This window comes from Calypte anna, chromosome 5 (assembly GCF_003957555.1).
Source record: "Calypte anna isolate BGI_N300 chromosome 5, bCalAnn1_v1.p, whole genome shotgun sequence".
In the NCBI taxonomy this organism is placed as follows: domain Eukaryota; kingdom Metazoa; phylum Chordata; class Aves; order Apodiformes; family Trochilidae; genus Calypte; species Calypte anna.
Genome location: NC_044250.1, coordinates 8,290,767 through 8,318,325, shown reverse-complemented (window position 1 = coordinate 8,318,325; position 27,559 = coordinate 8,290,767). Strand labels below are relative to the sequence as shown.

The following is a 27,559-nucleotide window of genomic DNA, read 5'->3' as shown; positions in this document are numbered from 1 at the left end:
TCTTAAAATGAAACTCTGTCCTTTTTAGGCTTCTGAAAGTCTTGCCTTCCATTTAAGAGAGGGAGGATTTTATTTTCTGAGTTTATTTCTTTGAGAAATTACTATGGCTTCTTTGGGAAAAAGGATGTTAGCATAAAAGTTAACATGAAAAATGTTCATCAGCTGGCAGCAACAACCCAGAGGCACTGTTTGAGGACTAAGAGCTCAAGTATTGTAATTTCTGCTTAACTTGGGGGGTGAGGGAACTTCATGAACACGTAGCCTACAGGTTTTTTTCAAAATTACATGTGGGCTTGGGAGTGGGGGACAACTGGCTGGTGATGTGCTGGCCTTGAGGAAAATTTTGGGCTACCAGCTAGTGCCAGTGGTTTCTGGGAGGGTCTGTCCAATAGTTCTAGTTTTTGGCACTGTAACTAAATAGAGCAGATAGTTGTTTGTAAGGCAGGAGTTACCAGGCAGATGGAGGAGCATAGCCTTGTTTCTTGCAGCTTCTCTTGGGTCTGCTGTCAGACAGAATACTGAATGTCTTTGTTACAAAAGCAGGTTCAGTCAGGTTGTTGGTTTCTGGAGAAAAAAAGAAACAGTCAGTAAGGAGTATTATGCTTAGTTGTGCTTTTCATTAAGTTTCTTCTTGTGAGAAAAGTACAAAACTATAATTATGGTCATTGTATCATAAGTTCTAACATCTTTAACATTTTTAGGGATAAAACTGAAGAATTAATGGAATTAACAGATGAGCAGAGAAATGAACTGATGAAAAAAGAAAGCAGCAGACTCCAGAAAACTGGACACCGGGTAACCTACTCTCCTCGTAAAGAAAAAGCACTAAAAATTTATCTGGATGGAGCACCAAATAAAGATTTGACTCAAGACTGATACTCGCTATAGCATTTTCCCTGGGGAATTTTTTTTGTTTAAAATAAAAAAGGTTCACTACTACTGTGTAGTGCCATTACGGCAGGACACTCATTAGGTGTAAAGCGCTGACACCAGCACTGATTGGGCTGTGTTCCCGGTCAGAAGCGCAGTGCCCCGCTGGGTCACTGTTTGACTTGGAATCATGTTGTGCACTATAGTCAACTGTACTGTAAAGCTAAAAAGGGATGTGCAAATAAAAGATTAGAACTAAAAAGTGGGCGGGGAGGGAAGAGTGAAAATTTTTGAGGACAGTGTGCACATAGTAGCTAGTGAAACTAGCCTCAAATGGGATATTCATAGCTTAATAATAAAAGCTGTGCAAAGGCCATGAAAGAATCCTCTTTTCTGTTTGTTTCACTGATACATGCATTACCTCATCAGAGAGTCTGAAGTACACGTTAACACGTTGGTTCTAGAAAAGCAGCAGAAAAGGGTCGAAGATGAAATGGAAGTGCTGCGAGTGTAAGGTTTTAGAACATTCTTCCATAAAAAACAGGCGGGGAGGTGTCTGCAGAAAGCTGCCAGCAGGTGTTGGTTCGTTCTGCAGAAGCGCTGTCGAAAGGTGAATTGGTTTTTCATGGTTACGGAAGCCGATGAGCAGCTCAATTACGTTGTCTTCAATGTGTAAATAAAATTTCCCTTATCTGTTCAACAGAACTGCAGTTCAGCTATTTACATATGGTATTTCTTTTCACATATCAACATTTATTGTGTACATTTGGACGTATAGTTGCCTATTTAAATTTGTATTCATTTTCTGTTTGACAATGTTGGGTACTTTAGGGTTGTATTTCCCCTTGTTAATGAAGTTCTTGTTTTGTTCAGCTATTTTTTTTGTACATTTTGTTTTTGAGACTATTACAAGTTTTCATCTTCTCCACCCACTGAAAGTCATTTTGTTTTTTCCAGAGTTGATTCCGTAGCTGTATGTAGTAAAATACTGGGGCAACCTCTTGTAACACCTCAGCATATAAACTTGGTAGTTCAGGTTGTGGTGCAAAGACTGATGCAGTCAACATGATTTCATTGCAAAGCCTAGGAACAGCAACTTTCTGCTTTGGTCCATAAAGATCAATAGAGAACAATTCTCCGTAGTTTTTGGAAAACCACCTAATTTATAACAATCAAAAGATTTTGGTAAACTTTTTCATGCCAGATGCTGTTTACGACAATGAACATGCCAATAAAACATTTGTTCATTCTGTTGTGTTATTTTAATCATTAAATGCTGTGGGGTTTATTTCAAAAATTACAGAATTACTTCATGGAAATACAGACTTTTCCAAGGCAAAGTCAGAGATGTGAGGTGTGTACACACACACCCCATGCATGTACACAGTATTGCAGGAAGTGTTATGTAGCTTGTCTGCTGCTCCTCTTGACTTACATTCCCACCAGAGTTTTCCTTAACTGTAAGTTTCTGTTTCCAGAATTGAATTCATCACCAGTGAAACTTCTAAGCTCCAAATATGATTTGTAGCTAAGTTCTGCTCCAGAGAGAAAAAGGTGATTTTGAATAATTGAGTGTTCAGTTCTTCCTTGCATGCTGAAACATGCACAAACATGCTGAAAAATGCTGAGGAATCTGACAACTTGAGAAACAAGCACTGCACAGAGGAATTCCTTGGTTCTTTCTCTTGTTTCACCTGTGCCACCTTTTGTCCAACACAGATGAGGTAGAAGCCAGAAGAAAAGGAAGCATTAAGTGGGTAATAACCAGTAGGTACAATACTTCCTTAAACTACTGTTTATGTGTGGATATAGACTGCTGAACAATCCTTGGAAGTTTTGGAAAAAATTACTTGTCAAATGGGTAATTAATTTTCTTTAAAGTTGGACATTAGGGGAGGCAAAAAATTTAGAGATGGAATAAAGTAATGTTAATGGATGATACTGCCTGTTTAGTCTCTAGCCTTATTTGGGCAAATTTCCATAGAGACCATCTTTGAAAAAGTTAATTATAAGGCATGGCAAGTCTGGATAGAGGACTGAGGGGCATCCTTGTAAAGAGTTCCTGTCCAGAGGTGCAATTCCTTGTACATAACTGTACTGGAATATATTCTGGTTTGTTCTCGGAGACATTTTTCAGTATCCACTCATGTTCTGATCATTTCAAATGTTTTTGTGTGTGTTCATGGGTATTTTAGAGAAACAAAAAGCCTTGAGTTTCTAATTTACCTAGTTTAACAGAAATCTTCCTGAACTTCAGATGAATACTAACACTTTTATCTTTCAGGGACTGATGCATCAAGAAACTTGACAGGAGAATAATGTTACCCATAAGTAGTGCAGTACTTAATGGACAACTGTTGCTCTCATGAAGTTTTTCTTTTAATAGAACCACAATATTTCATTGCTTTGTAAAGATGGGCTGTCTCTAAAGCACAGTAATTTTATTAGGGATAGAAAGGAAAGGTAAATGCAGTGAATTCTCAAGAGAGCATGTGCTGGTGTGAGAATTGGTAGAATCTTTAAAATAACATCCACTCTTTTGAAATGCTCTTCCCATTCATAGCTGAAAAGCTTTCATAGCTCAGAAGTAGTGAAAGACTTGGAAGCTGTTAGCACAGCTGTCTAGTTACTCTTACTAAGTTATTGGTGCTCTGATGTTCCAAATGAGACTTAGCAGTAGGGATTATCTGGGAAGAAGCTACACGAAAAGTTAGTTGGCTGGAGCCTTATGTCATCTTTTAGCATGTGCAGTAAGGGGTGGTGAAATCTAAACCCCTCCAAAAAGCACAAATAGTGGAAGAGTCATTGTAGCAAACTGAGACAGCTGGGAGCCAGGGAGTTTGGATTGGATTTTACTTTTAGCTTGCTATTTATTTCTTAATCATCTGTTAAGGTGGTAATGATAGATTTTGTAACACACAGAGTTATGCCTATGAAGTGCATTAAAAGCACAAACCATTTCTCAAATAACTTTTTCTTTTAGCTTGTCTTTAGATACAAACTAAAGGTGCTTGTAACTGCAGCTGCACTGTTCTCCTATATATTGATATTTACATATTCAGTGTACAACAGGGAATCTGTATTCAGCCCATTTAGCTCCTTATTCTGCAGTTCTAAATAGCTTACTTTGCCCTTGAGAAACAAAGCCCTGTAAAGTGAACCTGAAAGTTCCTATATGGAAACCAGTGTGTGTATGGATAAAAGTATGTGCAAACTAATGTTATTTGTATGGAAACTGTATGCTTGGTTTGTGGGGTGGTTTTTTTGTTGTGTTTTTTTGTTGTGTTTTTTTTTTTTTTTTTTGTTAGTACGCTCTTTAGGTAGTGGGTGAGTCCAACAACATATGTGGAAGCATAAAACTCAAGGGATACTCTAGCTATGGAACACCAGTTCCTGAGTGACAGTGAAGGCTGCCGCAGGACAGATGGCATCCAGTGGACACAGCTGGAAAGAAACTCTGGGTATCATAATCTAAAAGGGTAATTATCCTTTGATCTTTTCCAGCCTTCCACAATGTGTGTATGGTTGGGAGAACATGACACCCAGAATCTGTATGTTGCAGCTTCACTGACTGTATTTTCTAATGAAAATAAAGAAAAATTGCTTAAAATCAATTACTAACAGTCCAAAGCAGATGGTTCTTACAGCAGAAAAAGAAATTATTCTCAATATACGTACTCAGAAGTCACTTCTGCAGTTACTAAAAACTTAAAGCTTATTTTGCACTTGTGTATTTTTTTAATGGGTATAAGTACTGGTAAGACTTTCTAATGTACAGGGGAAAAGTACTAATCCAGAAGGAACACTTGATTTATTTCCTGTTTGTCTTTGACAAAAGATTGGTCCAAGGATTTGAATGAATTCAACAGTAATTTGAACATGCAGGTTTGGTGCACAAAGAAGGATGCTTACTGAAGACCTTATTTATTGCACTCTATCCAGCAGTGTGTTTAGGGTTTACACAAGCAAGACACTAATCAAAAATTTCTAGAAATAGCAAACTAAACTGGTGTTTGAACTTTCAGATTTCATCTCCCAAAAAGAGGTCATGAGCAGAGTCAGGCTCAGGCTTCAGACCTGCTTGGTTTTCCAGACTTTCTAATTCTTTACGCACTTCCTGTATGACACTGCTTTCCTCATAGTCAGAAAGAATATCTCTGGGTATCAAGCTGAGAAATGGCATCTCATCCATGATTAAGGGATCTTCTTTTTCATTATTCCTGGTTTCATTGGCAGACGCTTGACACACAGATGTAGTGCTGTGGCTGTTGGAATAAGAGACATCAGGTCACACAGTACATCTTTTCCACATTCTTTTGCTATTTTCTTAACAATATTTTCTTTGCTTCTCACATGAAGGCATGTGAAGTGCATAATGCTGTCAGATCTACCATAGCTGACTTCAAACATCTCATTTTTTACGTTTGAATTGACAGCTGGAGAGTTAAAAATGAAATTTCCACATAGAGACCTAGAACAAAGATGCTAATAGCAAAAAATGTTTGATACTGGGACACAAGATGGCAGTGCACTTCAGCACAATGTGTCCCTTCTACCTCCAAGCAATCAGTGATTAGTCGTAATGTCAAGTTAAGAAACATTATACTCTGGCTTTAAAAAAAAATGCCATCAAGCTGCAGAAATGAGAAAACTGAGCATTATATATTTGGTTCTAAATTGGATACTGTAATGACAGTATTTGCTGCTTTGTTTTGAAAAGTGGCATCAGTTGCCTGCAGAGAAACAGCTCGCATTTATTGTAGGAATTTTAGCAGGGAACAAGAGTAGCTTAGATTTGTCCATGGGAGCCAGGGGAGCAGAACTTGATCATGGTTGCATCTTCTTTCTGCATTTCATGGGACAGAACAGGGCTACAGGTCTCCATGACAAGAGTAAGATGACCACTGCTTTTGCCAGGCACCCCTTAACAACTGTTAAAAGCTGCAGCCTCTTTCACTGGAAACAAGGGATAAATGAACTAAAGGTGAAACCAATTTTGTGTTCATTTTCAATTCTGGAATGTTCTGCTTTCTTGGAATTCTACAACTTCCATTGTTGTAGACCAACATTGGCAGACTCCAGGATATAATATGATAGTTTCAGGGTTTATCACTCACTATTAGTATTTAGCCAAAGGCCTTTTCAAGCACAGATGAGCTGTTTTCTTTTCATGAAAAATATTACCAGAATCATAAAATTCACCATACAAGTTCATGGAAGGACTTTATTGTCCATGCAAGTCATGGCTATGTAGTATGCCCAGGATTGCTGCATTAGTGATAACCCTAAACAGGCACATAATTCTTGTTGCAATAGCTGGACAGTTCAGTTACATTCACACTGTAATTAATTTCTATGTTTCTATATCCTCATCTGAAATGTTTTCCTTCTTACCAGATGTGACATTTGCTGTCTTAGGTTCCCTGAGGTTAATGGTACTTGCACAGAAACTGAAAGTTTGGTGTTTAAAGGATGGGATCAACTCTGCTTTCTTTCTCAGATCACATTTGTGAAATAAAACCTTATCCAGTTACTTTTCATGAAAAAAAGTGGAAACATTTGGATGCAGATGAGAACAGAAATACTAATCTAAATCTCTATTACAGCTGTGATAATGCAATGAAAATGGTAGTGTAGGAACAACTTTAGAAAGCTTATTTCACAGATAACATTTTTTTTTAAATATTTCAGTGTAAAACTACAATCTAATTTAAATGAAATTGCTGATAATGCAACAACTGTTCTTTTAAAGAATGATTAAAGGCATGACACATTAAAAGTTCTAGCTTCTAGCCCAAAACAGAATCAGATGCTTCTTACTACATGAAACATGAACCTTGATACTGAAGTCCATGCTATGAAGTGTTTCAAGTCTGAACAGCAAATCTTAGGGAAACTGGATTCTCAGGTTTGTTTGAATCTAAAGGAAAGTGCAAGCAAAGAGATGTTGTCTTTGTTTTTTTTAACTTGTGATAGAAGTGACCTGTAAAACCCATCAGTAGTACAGGAATATGGCTGTTTATACCTACTGCATGTATTAAAATGTCTTCAATGTCTTATAACTGAAAGCAGATAAAACATCTAGCAGAAGCCAAATCTAACATAGAAAGTTGGTGGACAAGAGTTGTGTGTAGAGAATTAAATTGGAATGTTACATCCCAACAGCTCTTAGTACTTTCTGATTGATTAAAAAGCAGCACCAGCCTGACTGAACTTAATTCACTCCAGAGTAAGGTTGCCAGACTCAATTATGCACATCTATGTGGGACAAAGCAGTAAGTTTAAGAAATGCTACTGATAAGAAGATCCATCAGAGTGCTTTCTAGTGTGTAAGAATCTGAGTTCTGCATCAAATAACACAGGAAGAAACCCCTCACCAGTTTCAAGCAGCTTGTTTGCCCCATTTCTATCTTTACCTCTGAGGCTGGCAGATCAAGCCACTTGCACATGGGCATCGCTCAAGCACACCATCAGGCTCCAGTTCCCAGGTAATCAGGTTGAGAAGTCTGTTTGAAGGATCATGGCAGGGTTCACCTTCTTCAGGTAATGGAGTGCACACAGGAAACAGTAGATCTGCATACCAGAGTAAATTAATTTTATGAGAAGTCATTAACTGTCTGCTAAACTGAGATGACCTAATATTTTAACTCTGTATGCAAGGCATGAAAAGACAGACTTGCTCTCCTTTCAAGTCTGTTTTGATGTTAGGGAGCCATAGCAATGTTATTTCTGCTAGGTGGGAGTAAGGTGTTTGAAGTTTATGTGTGATGACCAAGATCTGCTCCTGATTCTTCACTACTGTCAACATAATAGTGCTGCACAACTCCATCCCTTGGGGGTTTCAAAGACTTACAAAACCAAGACAACTAACATTACAGTGAATACTTTGCATTGCATAGCATCAATGGTTTAAATCCAAATAGATAAATAGCTGTATTTTAGAACTCTTACTTTTCCCATTTCTTCTATTTCTTTGTAGAGGTTACAAATACAGAGACTTAAATAATGAGGCTGCAAGAACTACTACCCAGCCATTTAATATGTTATAGTAATTATACAATAGGCAAAGCTGTCTGGCTTAGCATCCTTGTTTATGCACAGTGCTGAATTTCATCCTGTGTAAGAAACTATTTAGAAGGATGTCTTTTGGGATTTCTGATGCTACTGACTTCGAGTGTCAATATTGAATTCAGCTCTTCCAAATATTCCTGTCAAACTTCCCTTCCTTGTCATGATTCACCTAATTTTTTTAAATTTTTTTTGTGGTCTGGCCAAATTATATATACGAAGAGTTCATAATTTAAGTTTTCTGAACTCAAAAATACATTATATCTTAAGCAGCAAATGTTCCAAAGTTTAATAATTTTTTTATAAAAAATACACATGTAGAGATAAATGGTGTTTCAGCTTTCTCCTTTGTTTTGCTGAAATGCCCTAGTGGCCTGATCTGTCAGCAGGCTGACAGTGGGACAGACAACCAACTATGTTGCTCATAGCAAGATCCAGGGGAAAAAAACTATCTAGAGAAGTATCTACCTGGTGTAGAAAGATGACTGTAATTGTATCCTATCACTACAAAATTAAGGTGAACTACACTATAAGCAGTAAAGAACTAGTTGGTATAAAGCAGTAGAATATGGACCAGGCATATTTAGAATTGGTTTCAAACCTGATACCTTCTCCTCCCTTCTATAAATCAAGTGTCACTTCCCATGTGGACTGGCAACCTAATCTGGAACATCATTTCGCTACCTATCTTGGCTGTGTGGTCAATATTGTGTATTGTGGTGCCCTGGAAGGCTCATATAAAACTCAGAGTATGAAATGTATCTGTGGTCTGATTCTGACAGTCTGCTTGCTGATGTGAAGGAGAAACCACTTTCAGTAATCTCATCAATTTCTGCTGTATAATTTTGATTCTCTTATTTTTGCTCCACTGGGTGAAAATCTGACACAGTGCCCTGCTACTTTTTAAAATCTGAGACTCTCCATAAGAAACAGCAGATTTTTGTGCTTCTCATGCTGGTCCCATCTCTAGCTTTCAAAAGGCTTTTCTTTGACTGTTATCCACCCCTATCAGATTCATTTCTTGCTCCTAATTCTATTAAAGTTCTATAATGCAGTTAACACAATGTGCTCCAAGGGAGAATGACCTATTGATTCTGTGGAGATTGAACTACTTCACCTAGGCAAAAGAGGTAAGTATTAACATTCCTGTATTATAAAATCAATAGAATAAGAAGCAAACCCTCTGTACCTTTCTGAAAAGCACAGCACATTCCAGGGTTGCAGTCATGTTGGTTCTCACAAATGGTGCCGTTCTCTCCTTTTGAAGTGTATTTCCTGCACTGGCCCCACACGCAGAGCTGTTCTCCACAGCATTCAACATCCCGTGAGCAACGCTTGCAAATGGAAAAAGCACATGACACAGTCCCTCTAGCACTAACTGCACGTATCAACAGACAGCTGAACAAAGAATTAGACTCCCGTCCTGAAGTCAGATGCATGTATGTGCCTTAAATATATGCCTGTCATACTTCCACTGTTCCAAAAGAACTGCTTAGGTTCTCAGCTTCAGGCACACATAGAGCTTCTTGCCAGACAGGAACCCCCACAGCTGAGTAACAGCACTCTTTCTATAATATTATACTTTCAACCTTATAAAAACTGAATTCTTATTTTAGCATTTACATGAAAACGGATCAGCAGCCATAATATGAATTTCAGGACAGGCTTTTGGAATCAGGGAAAACAAAAATTAATAAATGAAACTTAATTAACAGGCAAAAACCAACCCAAAACACTTTACACACCCATTTTTTATTCTCACATAGAAACCTTTGTATCTTGTTTTCCATCAATTTTGACTTGTTGACATCAGCAACAGCAACATATATTGAGTTTCTACAGATCTCATTCAGGACTTACTGTATGCTGGGTTTTACAGAGCTGACATTTGTATTCAAAGGTGGAGAACTGGCAGTATTTCCCTGTTTCACAGTCTTCATCAATGATACATTCCTGCAGAAAAGGATAAAAGTGTAATTTTCCACTGTGTGACAGAAATCCATACCTCTTTTGGTCTCAGTTGATTACATTTCTTATTTGGGAATCAAGAAAAAAGATTGCTTTGGTTCTTCATACAAACTCAGTTCTGTAATAGAACAATGCTATCTCCCTGGCATACCTAAATGTTGTGGCCTCAAAATGTTAGGTGGTTTCACTTCTTCTATGAATATGAATACCAGCATTCTCAACAAGAAAATTATTTTCTTGTTATGCAGGTTTATTGGGTTTGCATGGCAAGGTTTTGGAAGTAGAGGTGCTACAGGGATGGCCTCTGTAGAAGCTGTCCCCGTGTCTGATAAAGCCAATGCCAGATGGCTTCAAGATGGACCCACCACTTGCCAAGGTTGAGGCCACCATTGTTGGCAGTAGCACCCCTTTGGTAACATATTTAACAAAGGTAAAAAAAAACCAAACCTGTGCAGAGAGGGGCACAGAAATGAACACAGTACTCAAGGTGGAGCCTCACCATGTATAGGGACATGATCACTTCTCTACTCCTGCTGGCCAAACCATTTCCTGATCCAAACCAGGACGTTGCTGGCCTTCTTGGCCATCTGTAATGTTTTCAAACAGTTTCTGACTACCCAGATAACCCATGGAGTCTGGGGCCTGATTTTTTTCAAGACAATGACAGGATAGTCAGGTGGTATGCTTATAAATAAGAAGCAGTCATTTCAGCTATTTTGAGACATGACTGTTACCAGATCTAGGCTGCTATAAATTATAATGGTTTTGCAACTTCATTGTTCCAGTAAAGAGTATGTTCTGCTTGTTTGCTTTTGTGTTGCTACATAATCAGGTGGGTCAAAATCCAAATGTTACACGGTATGTCTGTGGCTCTGTGGTTCCAAGTTAGCACACAGCCACTTCCCCTCTCAGCAGCCATGCTCTTTCTGATGGAGCTTCTGCCTGTAGTTTTGTCAGCTTCTTTTTTGAATCCCTCTGTATAAACCATACTCAGAATAAACTATACTGTTTCACTTCTGTTCCATCCACTTCCAGGCAAACAGCCAGGTCTCAATACAGTCAGTTTTTCCAACTGTCCCTTTCCACAGAGGAGAAATCTTGCCATAAGCATTTTTAACCTCATGGAATAACTCTCTAGAGCTCTAAAACCACCCAGCACCAAAAGCTGCAATTCTTCAGTCATGCCTCCTCTTGCATTTATGATTCCCTGCCAAAAAATATTCCCCCAAACCCCTGACTGATTTGTGTCCCACCAGCTCAGACTTCCAGTTTTATGAGGGTTTTCAGTCAGGGAAAAAATGCCTTCACCATTTTATTCCTGGCATGAAAAAGTCTTCTTTTTATATGCTTTCTGTGAAATTTTGTGCCACATTCTGAACCGACTTCCTTAATATTATAATTCACAGGCAATGCAGAACACCGTGATGCTTATACACACAGATAAGTAACTGTTTATAATTTTATTCTCTTTTTTTTCCTTTCCTCTCATATAGGCTACAGACCTATTCTAATTAATCTACCTTGAAACACAACAGTTGCTGGACAAAGTGTTAAAAGCAAACCTAAGCATCTTAATCAGCTGCCATGGATTCTGAATAAAACATTTTCCTCTGTAATTCTTCAAATTAAGTTATTTCTCAGAATATTTTGTCTTTGCTGGAGTAAGAGTGTGCAAACTGAGGACAGGGGTTGCTAGCTTCTGACATGCAGCAAAGCATCCAAGTTGAGCAGATAAAGACAGTATTACCTACATTTGTAATCCTGTACTTCTCTGAAATCCATAACAATGTTATGCCAGTTAATTTAATTAAATGTTAATTTTAAGGAAAATGCTGTTTGAATAATGCAGCATGAAAGCAGGATTGCCTGTTTATTAGTGAATATACCATAAACAACAGAAACCAGGATGGTGAATAGCATGCTGTGTACCTGTAAGTACATATTCAACATCCTGAAGACTCTTTTTATAATATTGTACTCTGTAACACCTGAAAGCAATTTGAGGGTTAAGATCTGTTCCAAAACCAACAGGAAAACAAACACTGAAACTCGTGGAAAAGGTTCCCCACACTATGAGACTGTTAAAACAAACTTCAGTTTTCTTGTCTTTGGAAGATTATGCCAAGATAGTGTTTTCTTTCCTAAAGAACAGTTAGTCTCCACACTTGAGACTAAAGAAGTGATTGATACAGTGATGGTGAAGTATGGTAGTACAACTACCAGAAAACTGAAACAGTGTGTGAGAGGGCACCAGCACAGGAATGTACAGGTGAGAACTGGTGTAACAAGTTTTAACAGGAGAACTTCTCTTCTGTATCAACGTTTATATGTATGTGGAAGGGCACAAATGAAAGAAAGTTACTTTTTCAATGTGTTACAACAATGTTCACATCCACCCAACACACTCACAGTAATCATATAAAGATACAGCTTTCACAGAATCAAGTGCCCAGGGGCCTGAGTCCCGGCATCTCTTCTCTCTACAATTGGCAGCTACAAAGTTTCCATGATTCACGACCAAAGTATGCAAATTTTGAAAATGTATAAAAACAAAACAGCACAGAGTAGCTGTACACAGCAAGGATGCAAAACAGCTGTGCAAAATGAAAAACAATTCAAAACCAGATTTCTGTACATAACAGCTGCTTGATAAGCTTTATCACTAAATTAAGAGTAGCACTCAGAGAATAAGACACCAACCCATGCACAATCCCTCACAGAACCTACTTCAAACCCTGAATGTTACATGCTTTGTTCTTATGTGATACACTTTTTTGTTAGTTTACAGTTTCAACAGGTTTATTTTCTACTTAAGGTGTCAGCCAGACAATATTACTGGAAAAGAAATACACGGGTAAGAATTCATCTACAGCAGATGGAATAAACTGTCTCCAGCATTTGAGGATTTTGGGAACAGATGATATGAATGATGATGAACAGTCTGCCTGAGAATGGAGTAGGCATCGGGGTTGTAGATTCTTACTTTCTGAGGCTTCTTCCAGACCTACTCTTTGGAGAATTTCTTGGGATTACAATACAGCCTTTTTTTTTGTTTGTTTTGTTTTTTCCTTTAATTTAGTTCTCTGTTATGGATCCAGAGGATATCAACAACATGAGATGGTGACTACTCATGAATATTCATTCCATTTTCTAAACAAACACCAATGAAGAAGAAATTTAAAAGGGTCTTCAGCATACTCTATATGTCCTTCCAAAAAGGAATGTTTTACATATTATTACAGATTTTTGCAATGCATGAAGTTGAAGACAAACACCTACTAGGGGGCAAAAACTTTCCTTTGCTGATGGCTAGGAAATATTTTCACACAGACAGACCACTAAAGTTCGCCTTGCCAGACACCTCTGGTGTCAACCTCTCTACATTCTGTAAGATACTTCTTTGTCCCCCTGGGATAAGACTTTCTGAAGGAACAAGTTTGAGGGATTTCTCATATGATATAAATTCACAGAACAGGCTCTGAGTAATTTTCACACAGAATAGCAAGTAAACAAATGCAAAATGCCCTCCCAGCCCTGTGTGTCTTTTAGCCAATTATGCTATGTTACAATATATTACTAACTGGAAGAAGTGGACTTGTTATTAAGGTAAGAATCAGGACAGGTAGAAAAGTTAGAGGGGTGTTCTTTCTACAAGATGCAGTGGTGAACAACCACAAATTTGGCAGCAAACACATTCACTGGCATGGTATTTCTGAGTATGAGTTATCAAGTGACTCAGTCTTTCAAAAAGGCCAGGAACTCTGCAGAAGATGCCAAAATGCTGGTTTTGAATGAGATGGGAGGAAGGAGAAAGAGATGTGCTTCTCAAGGGAAAAGATTTGAAGCCACCATTCTGCAGTGCTTTTTTCTTCACATCTGTCAGTCTTTGATGAAACAGAATTGAACAGAAACAGACTTCAATTCACCACTTTCCTTCAATTTCCATGGCTGACTTTAGCAAATGGTAGTACAAAACACCATCATGCTGGACTAGCAGCATCTCACACCTCTTCCTGAGCATGAACAGAAGCCAAGCTATGTAATCAAAATCAGTGGAAAAAAATTCTCTTTTGCCTTAAAGCTTTTCCTCTCATGATCAATTTTGCTACGTGGGTATGACTAGAGGAAAGAAACATTGCTGATTCTCTTGACTGTATCTGTTACCTTACAGAGAAGGTAAAAAAAGTTTGATTTCTCTTACGATAATAGGTACATCTAGTAGAGGCAGAAAACAAAAGCATGTTACAAATCACCAGCTGGGACGCAATCCATAAAAGACATTTGGACAGCCTTGGCTCCCTAGACTCAACCTGTTGCATGTGTGAAGACTGAATCAAGACCAGAAAAAAAGGTAAACATCCACTCTTTGATTTACTACTCCCTCACCACAGCTTGTCTGCAGAATATGAAAACAAGGAAGACGCTGATAACTGAACATGAGGCAGACCTCCCCCAAGATGAAAAGCCAGAATTTATTTCCACAACTAGCAAGAATGCTATAACCTTTAGAAGCAGTGCATGGCTCTCAGGTGGACAAGGATGAAGCAATGGACAAACACTGACTGAGAGAAAATCTGCTTTGTAGCCTTTTGAAGATAAACTTACTAGTTTACTGTTGTGTTTTTACTAAAACCATCACCTAGAATATTGAATAAACTCGAAGTACTATTACTACGTTACAGTAACAGCTTATTTTTGTGAGAAGAAATTCATTCCAAGAAAAATCTTCTCCTTTCAATATCTAGCTACTCAAAGGGTAACAATCTAGGTAGATAAAAGTGGTGAGGCAATTTGTCAGCCACCTTGATTTTGCATAAAAATATTCTATTTCTTTGCCGTTTAACTGAAATAAAAATACCACATGATAGCATACAAAGGTCTGGCACAACCTGAATTACTAATGAAGAATGTTACTTTCAAAACATCCATTGGTTCTATATAGTTTTGTTTTCCTAACTTTACAGAAAAAAAAACTCACAAAAAAAGGAAGAAAAAGCTAGAAAAATAGGAAATAAATACTAAAGGAATCCTAGTCACTCGATTTTATTTTTTTAATTACCAGCAAAGTAAATTTACTAAACTTATTTGAGTTACATCAGACTCCCACTGATACAAACATGCTTTTTAAACTCCTTACGTCTGGTCTTTCCATTCATTTCGTGGCGATATTCCAGCACACATCAGACAACTAGTAAAATCTTTGGTCTTAGAGATACACTATGACTGACAGTAAGGCCATGAGCTAAATTAAATCTTTTAATAGCTTTTGCATCACTAAGAAGCATATGCTGCTTAAGGAGTTAGATATGAATACTCATGGCTATGTGCACACTTGATCACCCTTTTCATACAAGAAGGGCACGTCCCCTGCTCTGCAAGATTAATAACTTAAAAGTATTCCAGATTAAGAAAAGCAACACAAAATACTAATTGCAAAGTTTTTCTCATAATTGGCTACATCCTCTTCCCCTTTGCACCCTTCTTCACATCATTTCCTACACTAACAAAAAGAAGCTACTTGTCCTGATGAGCTATTGTCCCTTCCCCCCAGACTCATATCCTACATTGTTAAGACTGAAACTGAAAAGGGAGAAAAAAAAGAGGGGTCAGAATGTCTGCACCTTGCCAAGGTGAAGAGCCTTGGCTCTCTAAAACAAGCCACAGTAGGGATTTGCTTCTTTCAAAAAAACTCCACAGGTATTCAGTTCTCTCAGGATCATTATCAGAATGTTTTTCTTACTGAGTGGGCTCGAAAAGTTTATCACCTGCCCTCAGTTTGTATGACTACTTCAGGTATTTTTCAGAAGATTAAGTGTAGACTATGAGCAGCTTGCAACCATCAGACAGTTTAGCAAACTCAAAAATAATCAAAAGGGAAAATTACATATCATGGTGCCTTGGAGAGGTTGTGCCAGAGACTAAAAGAACCAAGGGTGGATTTTCTACAGAAAAGCAACAGCTTTTCATGTGTAAGATATGTTATAACTGTAAGAATCAATTCAAATTACTGTTTAATACATGAACCTGACAAACAGTGACACAGTTCATTCAGATCTCTCAGATCTCTCCTGGAACATTGACTAGTGTAAGGCCAGCATATTCTGAATGCAGATGAGAAGAAATGCAGTCAATGTTTGTGCAGCAAGTCTTATCAGTACCAATTTTGCTCCCTTTTATTTTTCATGCTGTCCTTTCATTGCTTAGGCTACTATATCACAATTGAAATAGTACTAGTGAACAAGCCAGAAAACATTTTTATTTTTGTATGGCAATGCAGAGTGCTTGTTACTTTATCTGTGCTATATACTTGCACTTACTACTGGAATTACTCTATTGATTTGCAAGCTAAGTAACATTCCCCTGAGAAGTAAACTATAGAATATTGGAGCCTTAAACCCAGGAGCAAGTGAATGTAAAATACAGACATAAGAACATGCACATCCAGCTGCCACTTACCTCTCTTTGGCCTCTTTAAAGACACAAGACTGTTGGATCAAAGCCTGACAACTATGCTGGTGACTGTTAGTCCTTGATGACATTTGAGAAAATTAATGTTAGTCTGGGAAGGTAAATGGCGCCTCCAAATGATGCAGCACCTCTAAAGAAGTGTATTACATTGCCAGAAATGGCAAGCAGCCCAATTCCTCTTCTGAAGACTTAAAATACTGATAGTTTTCTGGAAATCACAATACTGTCAAGTGAGCCATTCAATAACGAAGGTTACAGTCTAAAGAGAATACTTCTGTAATGCAAACCCAGGAAGAAATACTATCTGAGAGGGAAAAGTGTGGGGGAAAGATTATGCCTTGTTTCAGCTTTTTGAATGCTTACCCCTAATGGTTTCATATGTTTCAATCATTCAGAAATTTCACTGGGTGAACAATATCACCTCCTTCTGCATCATAAGCCCAGAGCATTTGTTTAATTTTCAAAAGGAAAAAGTGTTCACTTACATGATTTCTTTTGTTTTCTCCATCCTTTATAGATGTAATAACTGTCTCAGAAAAAACTGTTGATCCAGTTTTGTTATCTGTAACCTGGTAGAGCATAAGATGGACAAAAAAAATCAAACTACATTTTTAATTAATCTTTTGTTACTCTCCGTCCTGCAATAATAAATTTCTGCAATATTTAACCCACTCCTTCCTTTTTTTTTGTCATCTTGCTGTCACTTACATAAAATCCTAATCTGGGGGGGGAAAGTTGATGACAAAGCTATCTCCTTATTAATTTAAAATGTTACTGTAATGAAGCTAACTGAGTAGGAGATGCTAATTTTTTTATGACCCATGTAATAGGTGTATCTGTTATGTTTTCAGCAGGCACTTTTTAAAAAAATAAATTATTATTCCACATTAAGCTTTTAGGACATGTGCTTCTACACAGTAATTAGGCAAGCAAATAAGATACAGTAAAACCCCACAGTAATCACCATCAGGGAAGTTTACGCTCCAAATTATCTGATTTCTCACAAAACCATGAAAAATCGTGGGGTTTTTTTTGAAGAAAAGGTTGTGTAAGAGCTGGCAGCTTGCTATATATGTTTTCTCATACCTTATCTACTTCTTGATGAGTCTGAACAGTTTTATTACCAATTCTGGTTTCCATGTTGGACTCATTATGGTAGTTGGGAGGCAAGTTTTCATAATTTACTTCTGATAGTTTTTTTGCCCCTTCCTCTTCAGCTTCCATCTGCCAAATTAAAAACAAACAAACAAACAATAAAGAAACCCTGAAAACTAGCAAAAAGTACAAAGAAGTAAAAAAGCAACACTTCTTGTGCAGCCCTCTGTAACATCCTGTTAAATTACTTGATGCTGTTTGTACAGATCCCCCAATATGGGAACACTTATTCAGCTGTTTTAATGGACTAGAGAAACACTGGAGGCTAAACCCTTGAGCTCTGGGCCATTTAAGCCAAATCCAGTATCTGTGAGGAAAAACTGTGCAAAGACTAGTGACAATCTGGTATCTGCACAGGCTGATGCCAGTCAAAAGCCTAGCTTTCTATTTTTCCCAGAAAACCACTACGCACTTCAGACAGACTCTCATCTGACAAAGAAGACAAAATATTCTGGCAGATCAGAGAACCATAGCCAAGGCCTCTTGAAGCCAACAGAAGCAGTCCTGTAGATCAGCATTCACACCTCCAGAATTTCATTTGCTATTTCAGTTCCCGCCAAATTTGCCAGATGAAGACTCAACACAGAAAAGGTGTGCTCTCTGAATCAGAAAACAGAGTAAGCTCAGCAAAAAGGCAGCACTATTGTAAAGGACACAAACTCTGAATAAGTTGTGTCCCTTAGTCATCTGCAACTGCTTTAACTGCTTTAACATTTGCAACTGCTTTTAACAGAGCTAGGAGGCCACAGGTTCAGCCAGGCTGAACTACAGAATTTTTCCCAGGACAAAATTTCTCTTTCTGGTGTGTCTGTTTATTTTAAATGACAGCTGCAAACCTTTTTAAGCATAAAGCATTTATCTGCTAAGATGCAGATCTGACAACCTATATTTTGTGCTGTAAACAGACCATTCTTAAATCCAGAACTGACTATAAGAACTAACAGGCAGAATTTCTGTCTACATCTACAGCATATTTTCAACATTTTAAAGAATATTTTTTAAAAATTAGTTTGTCTCAGTGGGTTAGCAATACAAATTAAGTAGATAACAGAGGTATATTTCAGCAACTGTCCAGATGACAGTAGTAGTCCAGAAATTATCTGATTATGGTAAATAAAGATCTGCTTCCCCAATGGATGGTCAGTATAAGTTGTATTTCGTGTATTTTTTAATAAGTGAAAACAAAACTTAGAAAGAAGACTGTTAACATGATGGGGGAAATGAGTGGAATAAGTAGGGGGATGCAGGAAAAAGGTCTTTTGAGAGTGGTACGAGACAATGGCTCAGGGTCTAGACTGAGTTCCTGGCTTTGAAAGAGGTCCGGGGCGATTCTGGGCAAAAAAAAATTGAGATCAAGAGACATCTACAGTAAGATGCTTCTTCATGAGTGTTTTCAGGACTCTCTTACAACTTTGAATACTGGTTTGGGATAACCTTTTGTGTCTTAGCTCCAGCGGTGTCCAGTGTCTTGTCCACAGACAATAAATTAACTCCCCTTCACTCCTCCCCTTGCCACCTACTATTATTTTCTTACTTCAGGATTCAGACGGGATATTTGCCTGCCTTTTTGCCTCACTATCTTCCCTGCCTGCCTTTCTGGAAGAGGGTGGCTACCCAGAGCCGCAGTGCCCACACACGGCGAAACCGGGGCCGCGCAGCCGCCTCAAGGAGCTGAGGTGGCGTGGGCGATGTGAGGAGAGGGGCGGGAAAGCCGCCGAGAAGAAAGAGCGCCAGAAGCAGAGGAGAGCAGATGCCTCCTGTCGCTGCTACCCTCCCACCTCCCGTTCCCCGGCCAGAGGAGGGCGGCAGTGCAGAGCGGGCATAGGGCGGTGGACACCGGACTGGAAGGATTTTCGCGGAGGTCACCGCCTCGGGCAGCGTCTCTTAACCCGGGGGGCGTGGGCAGGACGCTCCCATCGGCCTGGCCCCGCTGAGGGGACGCGTAGGCTGGTGCTGACAGGAATGGACGAACGCGGGTGAGGGGCTCGCGCCGCGCGGCGCTCCTCAGAGGTGCGGCCCGGCCCGGCCCGGCTGAGTGAGAAGGAAGGGCATCGCCGCCCGCCGGAGCTCCCCTGGCCTCCCCTCACCTCCTGCACCGCGTTGCGCAGCTTGTACTGCGTGTCCTCCATAAGCGCCTCCACCTCCCGCAGCATCTCGCCTAGACTGGCCGCTCGCCGCCGGCCGCCGCTCCCCGCTGCGGCGCAACACAGAGCCCCCAGCAGGGCCGCCAGCAGCAGCCATCGCCGTCGAGGCCTCGCTCCCGCTCTCCGCCGCATCCCGGTACCGCCGCTCTCGCCGCTGCCCCTCAACGGTGGGCGCTGGCGGCGTGGAGGTGGGGCGGGAGCGGGCGGCTCCGCAGCGCTGGCCCGGCCCCGCAGCCTCCCGCCGGCCCACATTGGCCTGGCCCGGCCCCCGCCAGCTCCACAGCGTCGGCCCGGCCCCCACAGACCCCCGATGGAGTCCGCAGCCCTGGGCTTGGGAGGAGCAAGGCGGGGAGAGGGCAGAAAGCCTCTCCCCGGGGAGAGCGGGAAGGACGGAGAGAGGGAGTCTGAGGCAGGTGGGGAGAGTTGCTGAGGTAAAGGAGAAGTGTGAGTTTCCTGGTCACAACTGAGCCCTTATTACTGAGTTTTTTTTAACAGGTTTAGTGCGAAGAGGGTGGCTGCTTGACATCTCCATTATGTACTTCACTTCGCTGTCTTCATCGAACGCTTTAAAAAGATGTTTTCAGCTCTGAGGATCAGCTAGATCTATGAGAGTTGACACATCCTGCCTCTGGCTGGCCAGCACCCCACTTGATGCCTGTTGGCTTTCAGGCTTTTTCCTAGGAAATTTCAGGCAACATCATCATTTTATATCTGTGTACCCCTTCCCCAATTTTCACATTATTTTTTGTCTTTGTGCTGCATACACAGAATTTCATGGACAGTTATTCATGGACAGCTCATTGCTCCAGGGCAGTATCATTATGCCAAGAGAAAACTGACCTATAAGACTAAATTTATTTTGGATCCTGGCTGAGAGGTAAAGTATTTCTGCAGAAACTATTTAGGTCCTGAAAATTTCCTGCAAGTGCATTATTGCAGTAATCACCAGTATAAAACCCACTGTTTCTGGCAGCCAAAGGCAGCTTCAGTCAGCTCTGAATGGCAGTAGAACTACTGCAGTAAAGAGCAGTGGAGGTGGGACGCCCCCTGCATCCCTAGAGGGAAACTCTTCTCTCTGTTTCCCAGTTCTGTTCCGCAGTTCTGTTCTGTGCCAAAAAAAGTTTCATTTTGGACACACTATAAATCTTAGCTTATTGGTACAGTAGCTTTTTTTTTTTTTTCTTTTTTTTTTTTTTAAGTGTAAGTCTCTTGGACTACACAATTTTAGCAATAAGGAAGGTGAGGAATTCTCTGGAAAGAATTAATAGTTTAACACACTGCAGGAAGTGTGGCATATGAAGCAATCTTGTACTGGCACATATATTCAAACAACATACTCCTTTTTTCCACCTCCATCTTTATAGATAGGTTTCCAGTTAACCCACTGCCTCAAATCAGCTTTGTATTATTGACAATATACAGATGACACTTAGGTAAGATTTAGAATTTTTATTTTCTTAACTTTGAGGCAATACATAAGGTTAGATCAGGCACAATGAAAACATTTTTTTGAAAAGATTCAAATGTATTTAGTCATTTGACTCCTGAGGAAGTTAAATAGAATCAAGATACTTATTTGCAATATCTTTATAAAATGGGGCCTCAAACCGATTTTCTAAATAATCTAAACATGTCAATGTTAATTACCTAAATACTTTAGAAGAAGTGTATCTAAAGATGTCAGAGAATACATTTTGCACTATACCCAATTTTCATAGCTAAGGCACAGCCCAGAGAGCTGATAAGACAAAATAACACAGGTTAAAAGCATTTCTTCCTGAACAATTTCTTCCTATTGCATAAAACCCTATGTTATGCAAAAACACGTATGACCTTTTTGTCAAGATAAAATTTGTTACTGACCACAAATTTATTAATTTAGAAAGGGCATAAGAAGGTGGAATAATTTTAACTGGAAACATAATTAGGAAAAACATATCCCAGAGATGTTACATAAAAAGAATTTGCAAGACTTTGATCATCCTCAATACAAGACCACTGTGGTGTATTTGAGGCAAAAATAGCCCCTTGTCATGCTGAATGCACTCTTGTCAAAGGCAGACATCATCTGAATCAGTGATTATGGAGAATAGAAACCACTTTCTGGTTGGATGAGTTTTGAGACAAAAGACCACGTTCCTGAAAGCAGTAGGGTAAGGAGTTTTGCATGTATGGTATGTATTTCCCATGTATTGTTTATTCATTTAAAGGCAGTATATAATTATTTTTCTGTGTTTCAAACATCTGTAATTTTGCATGTTCATTTACCAATTAATTGAGTTCTTTTCCTATTCCAACTATTGTACTGTGAACAATCAATCAATTTGTTAGCTGCAGAAAAGAAAGATAGCAAGATGCCTGGCTAATGTACAGCCTATAATATGAAAAGTAAGGCAGCCTTCCAAAGTATGTCAGCATAAACAAAACCAAATATCTGTACAAAAAAGACAAAATCTATCACCAGCAGGCAAAAATTCCAGAAACTTGAAAGCCTAAATTTCCTGCTGATGGGAAAAGGAGAGCACAAAAGAGGGAGAGAGAGCAGAATTAAGAGTGGGAATTAGCACTACTGAGGTTTGCAGTTTCTACCATTTTAATATGTATATGCCTCAGCTGTTCATGTGAATTTCCCTGTGGAGGCTGTGCTGCTGCAATCAGGCTAGGACTGAGCCTGGTACTGCTGAGGGGTTTCCCTGCTGCTGGGCTGACCCTGTCACCTGCAGAGTGAATTTCCCTTAATCCTTGCAGTGCTCTGTTCCCTTGTTCCCCGAGTATAGAGGACACCTACACCAGAGTACCATTTGTGGCTTTTGGTCCATGATGGTTTTCTTATGAGGCTCATGGAAAAGGTGGCCTGTTCAGTGATGGGTGCTTGGTGGAGGACCACACAGGTGTCCTGTGGCAAACTGAGTCCCTGCTAACAGCAGCATGTGAAGCCAGGTATGACAGCAGCCAAGGGCAAATCAAACTCACTGCAGCTAATTAATGAAGTGGAATAACAACAAATGACAAACTGAATGCTTATGGTCTGCAATTTATTTATACACCTATACTTCAGTCTTGAAAAATACTGTTTAGCAGTAAGTTCAATTCCTTGGTGAAGCTGCTTGGTACAGAGCCAGCTAGGGGTTTTCCATCAGAGAGACAGTATCCAGACAGATCAGGCTGTGATAACAGTATTGATGGTCAACTCTTTTTTCTGGTCATTTGTTTGATCACATTGCTTGGGATTGTAAAGCTCTGACTTGTAGTAAAAGTATTTTTCTATTCACATGAGGTTTTACAGTGTGGAAACTTGTAAATGTCAGGGCTGAATAACAGTAAGTATAAAAAGACCCCACAGAGTTATTTTGTTAGGTCAGCTCAGTGTTTAGCTTTCTGACCATTTCTATACATTAAGCATATATAAAATTTTAAATCTCAGTCTGAGATATAGGAGCTTTACAAAAGACTTAGGAAATAAATGGGGATTTCAAAGCAGCTAAAGCAGAATCATTTAATGATCATAGTTTTGTCAAGTCTTTTTCAAGTAAACAGGTGTTAAGGATACTGAAATGCCAACATACATTTGGGAGAAACCTGACTGCGATGAGAAGAATCAACAGAGTTTCCTGGGTTTACAGGTACTGAAAAGGTCCTACTTTAATACTTTTTAGGAATAACTGTGCCTCATTCTAGTTTACTTTAGTTTTCTCCTTGAGTCAATTATATCACAGAATAGTAAAACGTTTAAAAATTGTAAGAGTATCACACACAGAGTTGATGATGAATAGTTTTTGTATTTAACTTCACGCCTTGTTAGTACCAGAGTAATTTTCAGGTGTAGGTGAACAAACACCTTATGGGCCTTTATTTAATAGATTATAGAAGACTGACATGTGGTTTGCTTAAATTTTTTTCATAACAAAGAAAATTATTTGTATTAGCTTTATCTTCACAGCTGTGGTCTTTATTAGAGTGGAGCCCTATTATTTCCTTTTTGCTTTCTTGTGGATGACCATAAAATATTCTGAAAGTTAGATTATCATATGCCAAGGGCTTATGAAATATTAATCTATCATCACACAGTAAATCCTGGACAGTCTTTTCAAAAGCAGCCATCATGTGACATTGTTAATTTACTCAGAAAAAATAGAATTATGCAAATACAAATACTGTTTGGATTTAATGGCACATTATTTAGCAAGATAGCAGCTATGCATTTGACGAGTGGGCATACTTTGATCTCATTTTATTGCTTTGTGGACTGTGTTTTCCTTTTGAGGTACTCCAGGTTTTATGTCTCAGTAACTCATGACCCAAACAGATGGAGCAGTGAGTCACTTACCAGACATTATTAGAGCTGCAACAACAAGAAAGCAGATTAAACCTCTTGACTGTATCTGCACAGAAATACAGCATATGGAATTTTCTTTGACTTATGCAAATGGTAAAGCCTGGTAAGAACTCCTTTCTACAATCACAAGTGCAAATTATGTGCATAGGCAAATGGCTGTATTTTGGCTCTGGACCATAACACTGGCACATACCCTAGGTACTTTAAATGCCACTCCAAGCCATTGACTCCATTTAAAAATAATGGGTGGGGGCAATAAGGTACTAGAAATTGTAGGAAAGTATTTATATCTAATTTTAATTCATAAGACCATAACAGTGAATGGAAATCTTTCTGCTGATCAAGTGTATTGGACATGTACATTCATACAATCAAATTACACTTTAAAACTTCTGCATGCCAAATTATTCTACCTATCCAGGAAGTGCAATAGTGTCTTCTAAATGACAATGTAAATTCTTTTTACAGAAGTGTTCACATATGTTTTGGGGCAGGGAGCAAAGTGTCAACTAACAGTCCATTGCTACAAACATTCTCATGAGGGCTGTCATAGTATTTCATGTTTTTAAAACTTTGTAGTTAAGAAAACTGTGAGTGAAACATAGAACCTCTATCTCCCTTTTTTTTTTTTTTTTTTTTTTTTTTAAAGAGCATTCTAGATCAATAAGACTTGAAAGTTTTTAGTGATTCATGTGAATAAATGTCTTCACTGTTTATATTAGATAGATAGTTTTGATAGCTTTGTTGAGTATCAACAGATAGTAAATTCCCTCATTTTCAGAGGGCATCCTTCCAGGCCACAGTGGAGTCATATTACCTGGATAGCATACAGAAGTCAGTCTCCTTTTGCTTATAGGTGATACATGTTGAGAGAAGTCATCCTAGAGTCAATTTTTTAGTCAATTTCATGGCATTACTTGGTGACGGGTCCTGTTTGTTTCAGCACTTCTTTGCATAAGGGTAGGTATGACTTAAGCCTTGGTATAGATCTCATCTCTTACCTCAGGTCCCCTATTCTGCTTCTTAAAATTGTACTACAGGCAAACCTAACATATATAGGAGAGTTGAGACAAAATATCAAGAAATGACAAAACAGCTGCTGTGAAATCAGGCCAACAGTAACTCATGAAGTAGGTGCCTGCTAGAGAAGGGTACAAAAATAGAGATTAAAGGGGTTGAAGTAAAATATTCAGGAACTCATACAAGAAGAATAGAAAAAATAATGTCTAGGGCACTAGGGAGGCTTTTTGAAGTGATAACGAGAAGAGTGGCTTGGGACATTGAAAGAGAAGTATGAAGGAGGAGCTGCACAGAAAGAGTACTTGGGAGTTATTGTGTGAAAAAAAGGCATATGGACAAAACAGTAAAGCTTCAACAGAAGAATAGAAAAGCTAATTCAGAAAATCAAATGACTTGACAAAGGGAAACCTGAAGTTAATTTAAAAAAGTATGAAAATAGAAAATGTGATTGCATTAATCAAAAGACAGGAGAAGAAAGAACCAAATGCACAGTGAGAAACTGAGAACACTTATTGTACATGTGCCTGTGTATCTAACATCACAGGGAATTTTGATTTATTTATTTATTTCACAAAAGAACAGAATTTAAGATAGAAGTAGGCATGGTACTTTACTTTCAAAATTTTAGCAGACTTGTTATGATTTATATCCATGGAAGAGAAACAATTCAAATATTTCTGATTTTAAAATTGCCTGCCATTCTGAGTTATGGCATTTTGTACATCTTTCTTTATGGCATTGAAATTTGCTTGAATTAGTATTCCTTCAAGGATGGGTATTTCTGGCATTGTTTTTTTGTTTTTTTTTTTACGATTTTGTGCCACACAGGCTTTAGTGGTTGTTATGGTGAATAAGTTTGTGTATTAAATAGAAGAGAGCAGAAATCCTACAATAAAGGTTAGCTTATTCACAGCTGGCTGCTTCCCTGAGGCTGCAATACCATATGAATCCTTCATTTGGAAAGATCTGACTTTTAAATTCATAAATTAAAGATGCTCTAATCCATTTGCTCAAACTAGGACTATTCAGTATTCTCATCTGACTATGTATCTTCAGAGCTTCTAGTGCAAGTACAAGGTCATTGATACACTGACATTTAACTTGCATACGGTCATTATTAAAGTACACAAGAAAAAGCCATTGATTTAATCAGAACAAATAAATGCATTTTATTAAGAAAAAATAGGTGCTTCCTCCATCTTGCCTTACTTGTGTTTGTCATTATCCCTAAAATCCTGTTAAAACTGGTATCAGAAACTGCAAATGAGCACAAAAAGGAGATGCTTTGCAAACAGCAGATGGTGCAACACCGCAGCAAGAAGGGGTGGCAGAATGGTGATGCAAAAGCAGCTCCAATGGGGAAGCAGTGATTTGCCGTTGTTGCCAGGTGCCATAAATGTTATCAGTAGATGTGTGGCTGCACAGCAACAGTTAAGAGGATCACAGACTGTTAAAAAGTGTCCTTGACACAAGGATCTAGCTTTTGCATTTAGAAAGCCACAAAATATCACTTGACAGGAAGGTGCAAGCCCTGAAGATATATTCCTGTTGTTGATTTTGTACAGTGCAAAGATAAGGAAAGGAAGAGTGGCTAGAAGTTACATCACCCAATTAATTATTTAGAAACGGGCTGTCACAAAGAGTAAAAAAGACAAATGATGTGTATAAGCTTTAAACAAAGAAAAAACAATAAAATCACAATACCTGCAGAAGTGCAATGTGTTCACTAGCTGTAGGGGATGACTGGAATTAAAAATACAAATTGTGGAAAGAGCAATTTTTGAAAGAAGAGAATATACTGATTTCAACTGAAATTCATCAAGAGCCTCTCGAAAGCATTAATAATAACAACCACTTCAGTGTAGTCTCATGCAAGACAGGAAGAAACAGCACAATTTACCCCAAATGAATTAATGGGTAAAAGAAAATACCATTTGTGAAAAGTAACAAAGACAGAATCTGGGGGAACTGAAGGAATATTAATGATGTGCCCCAGAGAGCCAGGCAGTCAATGAGTCATTTGAACACAGACGTAATTGTCAGTCATATTTTAAAAATAAACTAATGAATCAACATGGTTGTCAGCCTGCAGCAAAAAAAGTCATCACAGTTTTCTAGGTTGTGTTCTATGGGATAATGGGTGCAGAGCGGATGTGAGACAACTAGACAGAGACAGTGCAATGAAAGACTCCTCTGCATTGTGGGTTTGCTCAGATTAAGTGAATCATTTACTAGATCAGCGACTCAAATTGTGTTCTTTTCATCTATGAAGCCCTCTAGTTTTTGAATAATGTGACTTCTATGGCTCTTGGAAGTGTGTTAGTCTTCCAAGAGCATACTTTTAATTTCAGCACCTTTCTGCAAATAGGCTATTGTTTATCTTTGTCCCTGATGGAGAACACCAGTTGCTGAAAATCGGTCAGATTTGTGTGAACTACTTTGAGATTAGGAAACAATGTTGTGTACTGACAGAGAGGTTGAAAGCCTTTTTAGGGTAATGTTCCACAACCTGATAGAGGCCAGATTTCAC

At 38.8% G+C, this 27,559-nt stretch overlaps 2 protein-coding genes across 5 annotated transcripts in view; one reads left to right on the top strand and one right to left on the bottom strand.

Moving 5' to 3' along the window:
- The window catches only part of USP47 (ubiquitin specific peptidase 47), a 46,096-nt gene extending 43,952 nt beyond the window's left edge, over positions 1–2,144 (top strand). The window contains exon 28 of the mRNA XM_030450931.1: positions 702–2,144. Coding sequence (XP_030306791.1) covers positions 702–876 — 175 coding nt within the window. The 3' untranslated portion in view covers positions 877–2,144. The remainder of the gene's footprint in view (positions 1–701) is intronic.
- On the bottom strand, positions 1,747–19,920 carry DKK3 (dickkopf WNT signaling pathway inhibitor 3). 4 transcript variants are annotated; one of them, XM_030450934.1, is made up of 8 exons: positions 19,776–19,872; positions 19,617–19,709; positions 17,461–17,598; positions 16,860–16,943; positions 9,799–9,891; positions 9,128–9,272; positions 7,287–7,443; positions 4,757–5,135 (listed from the first exon to the last, which is right to left on the bottom strand). In XM_030450934.1, exons 1-8 carry the CDS (start codon positions 19,803–19,805, stop codon positions 4,892–4,894), a joined length of 984 nt encoding a protein of 327 aa, XP_030306794.1. In that variant the 5' UTR covers positions 19,806–19,872; the 3' UTR covers positions 4,757–4,891. The 4 variants fall into 4 exon arrangements, with proteins under 4 accessions (XP_030306792.1, XP_030306794.1, XP_030306795.1 ...); XM_030450935.1 differs by having other exon boundaries at positions 19,617–19,706; XM_030450932.1 differs by having other exon boundaries at positions 1,747–5,135; positions 19,617–19,920.
- Between the last annotated feature and the right edge of the window lie 7,639 nt (positions 19,921–27,559).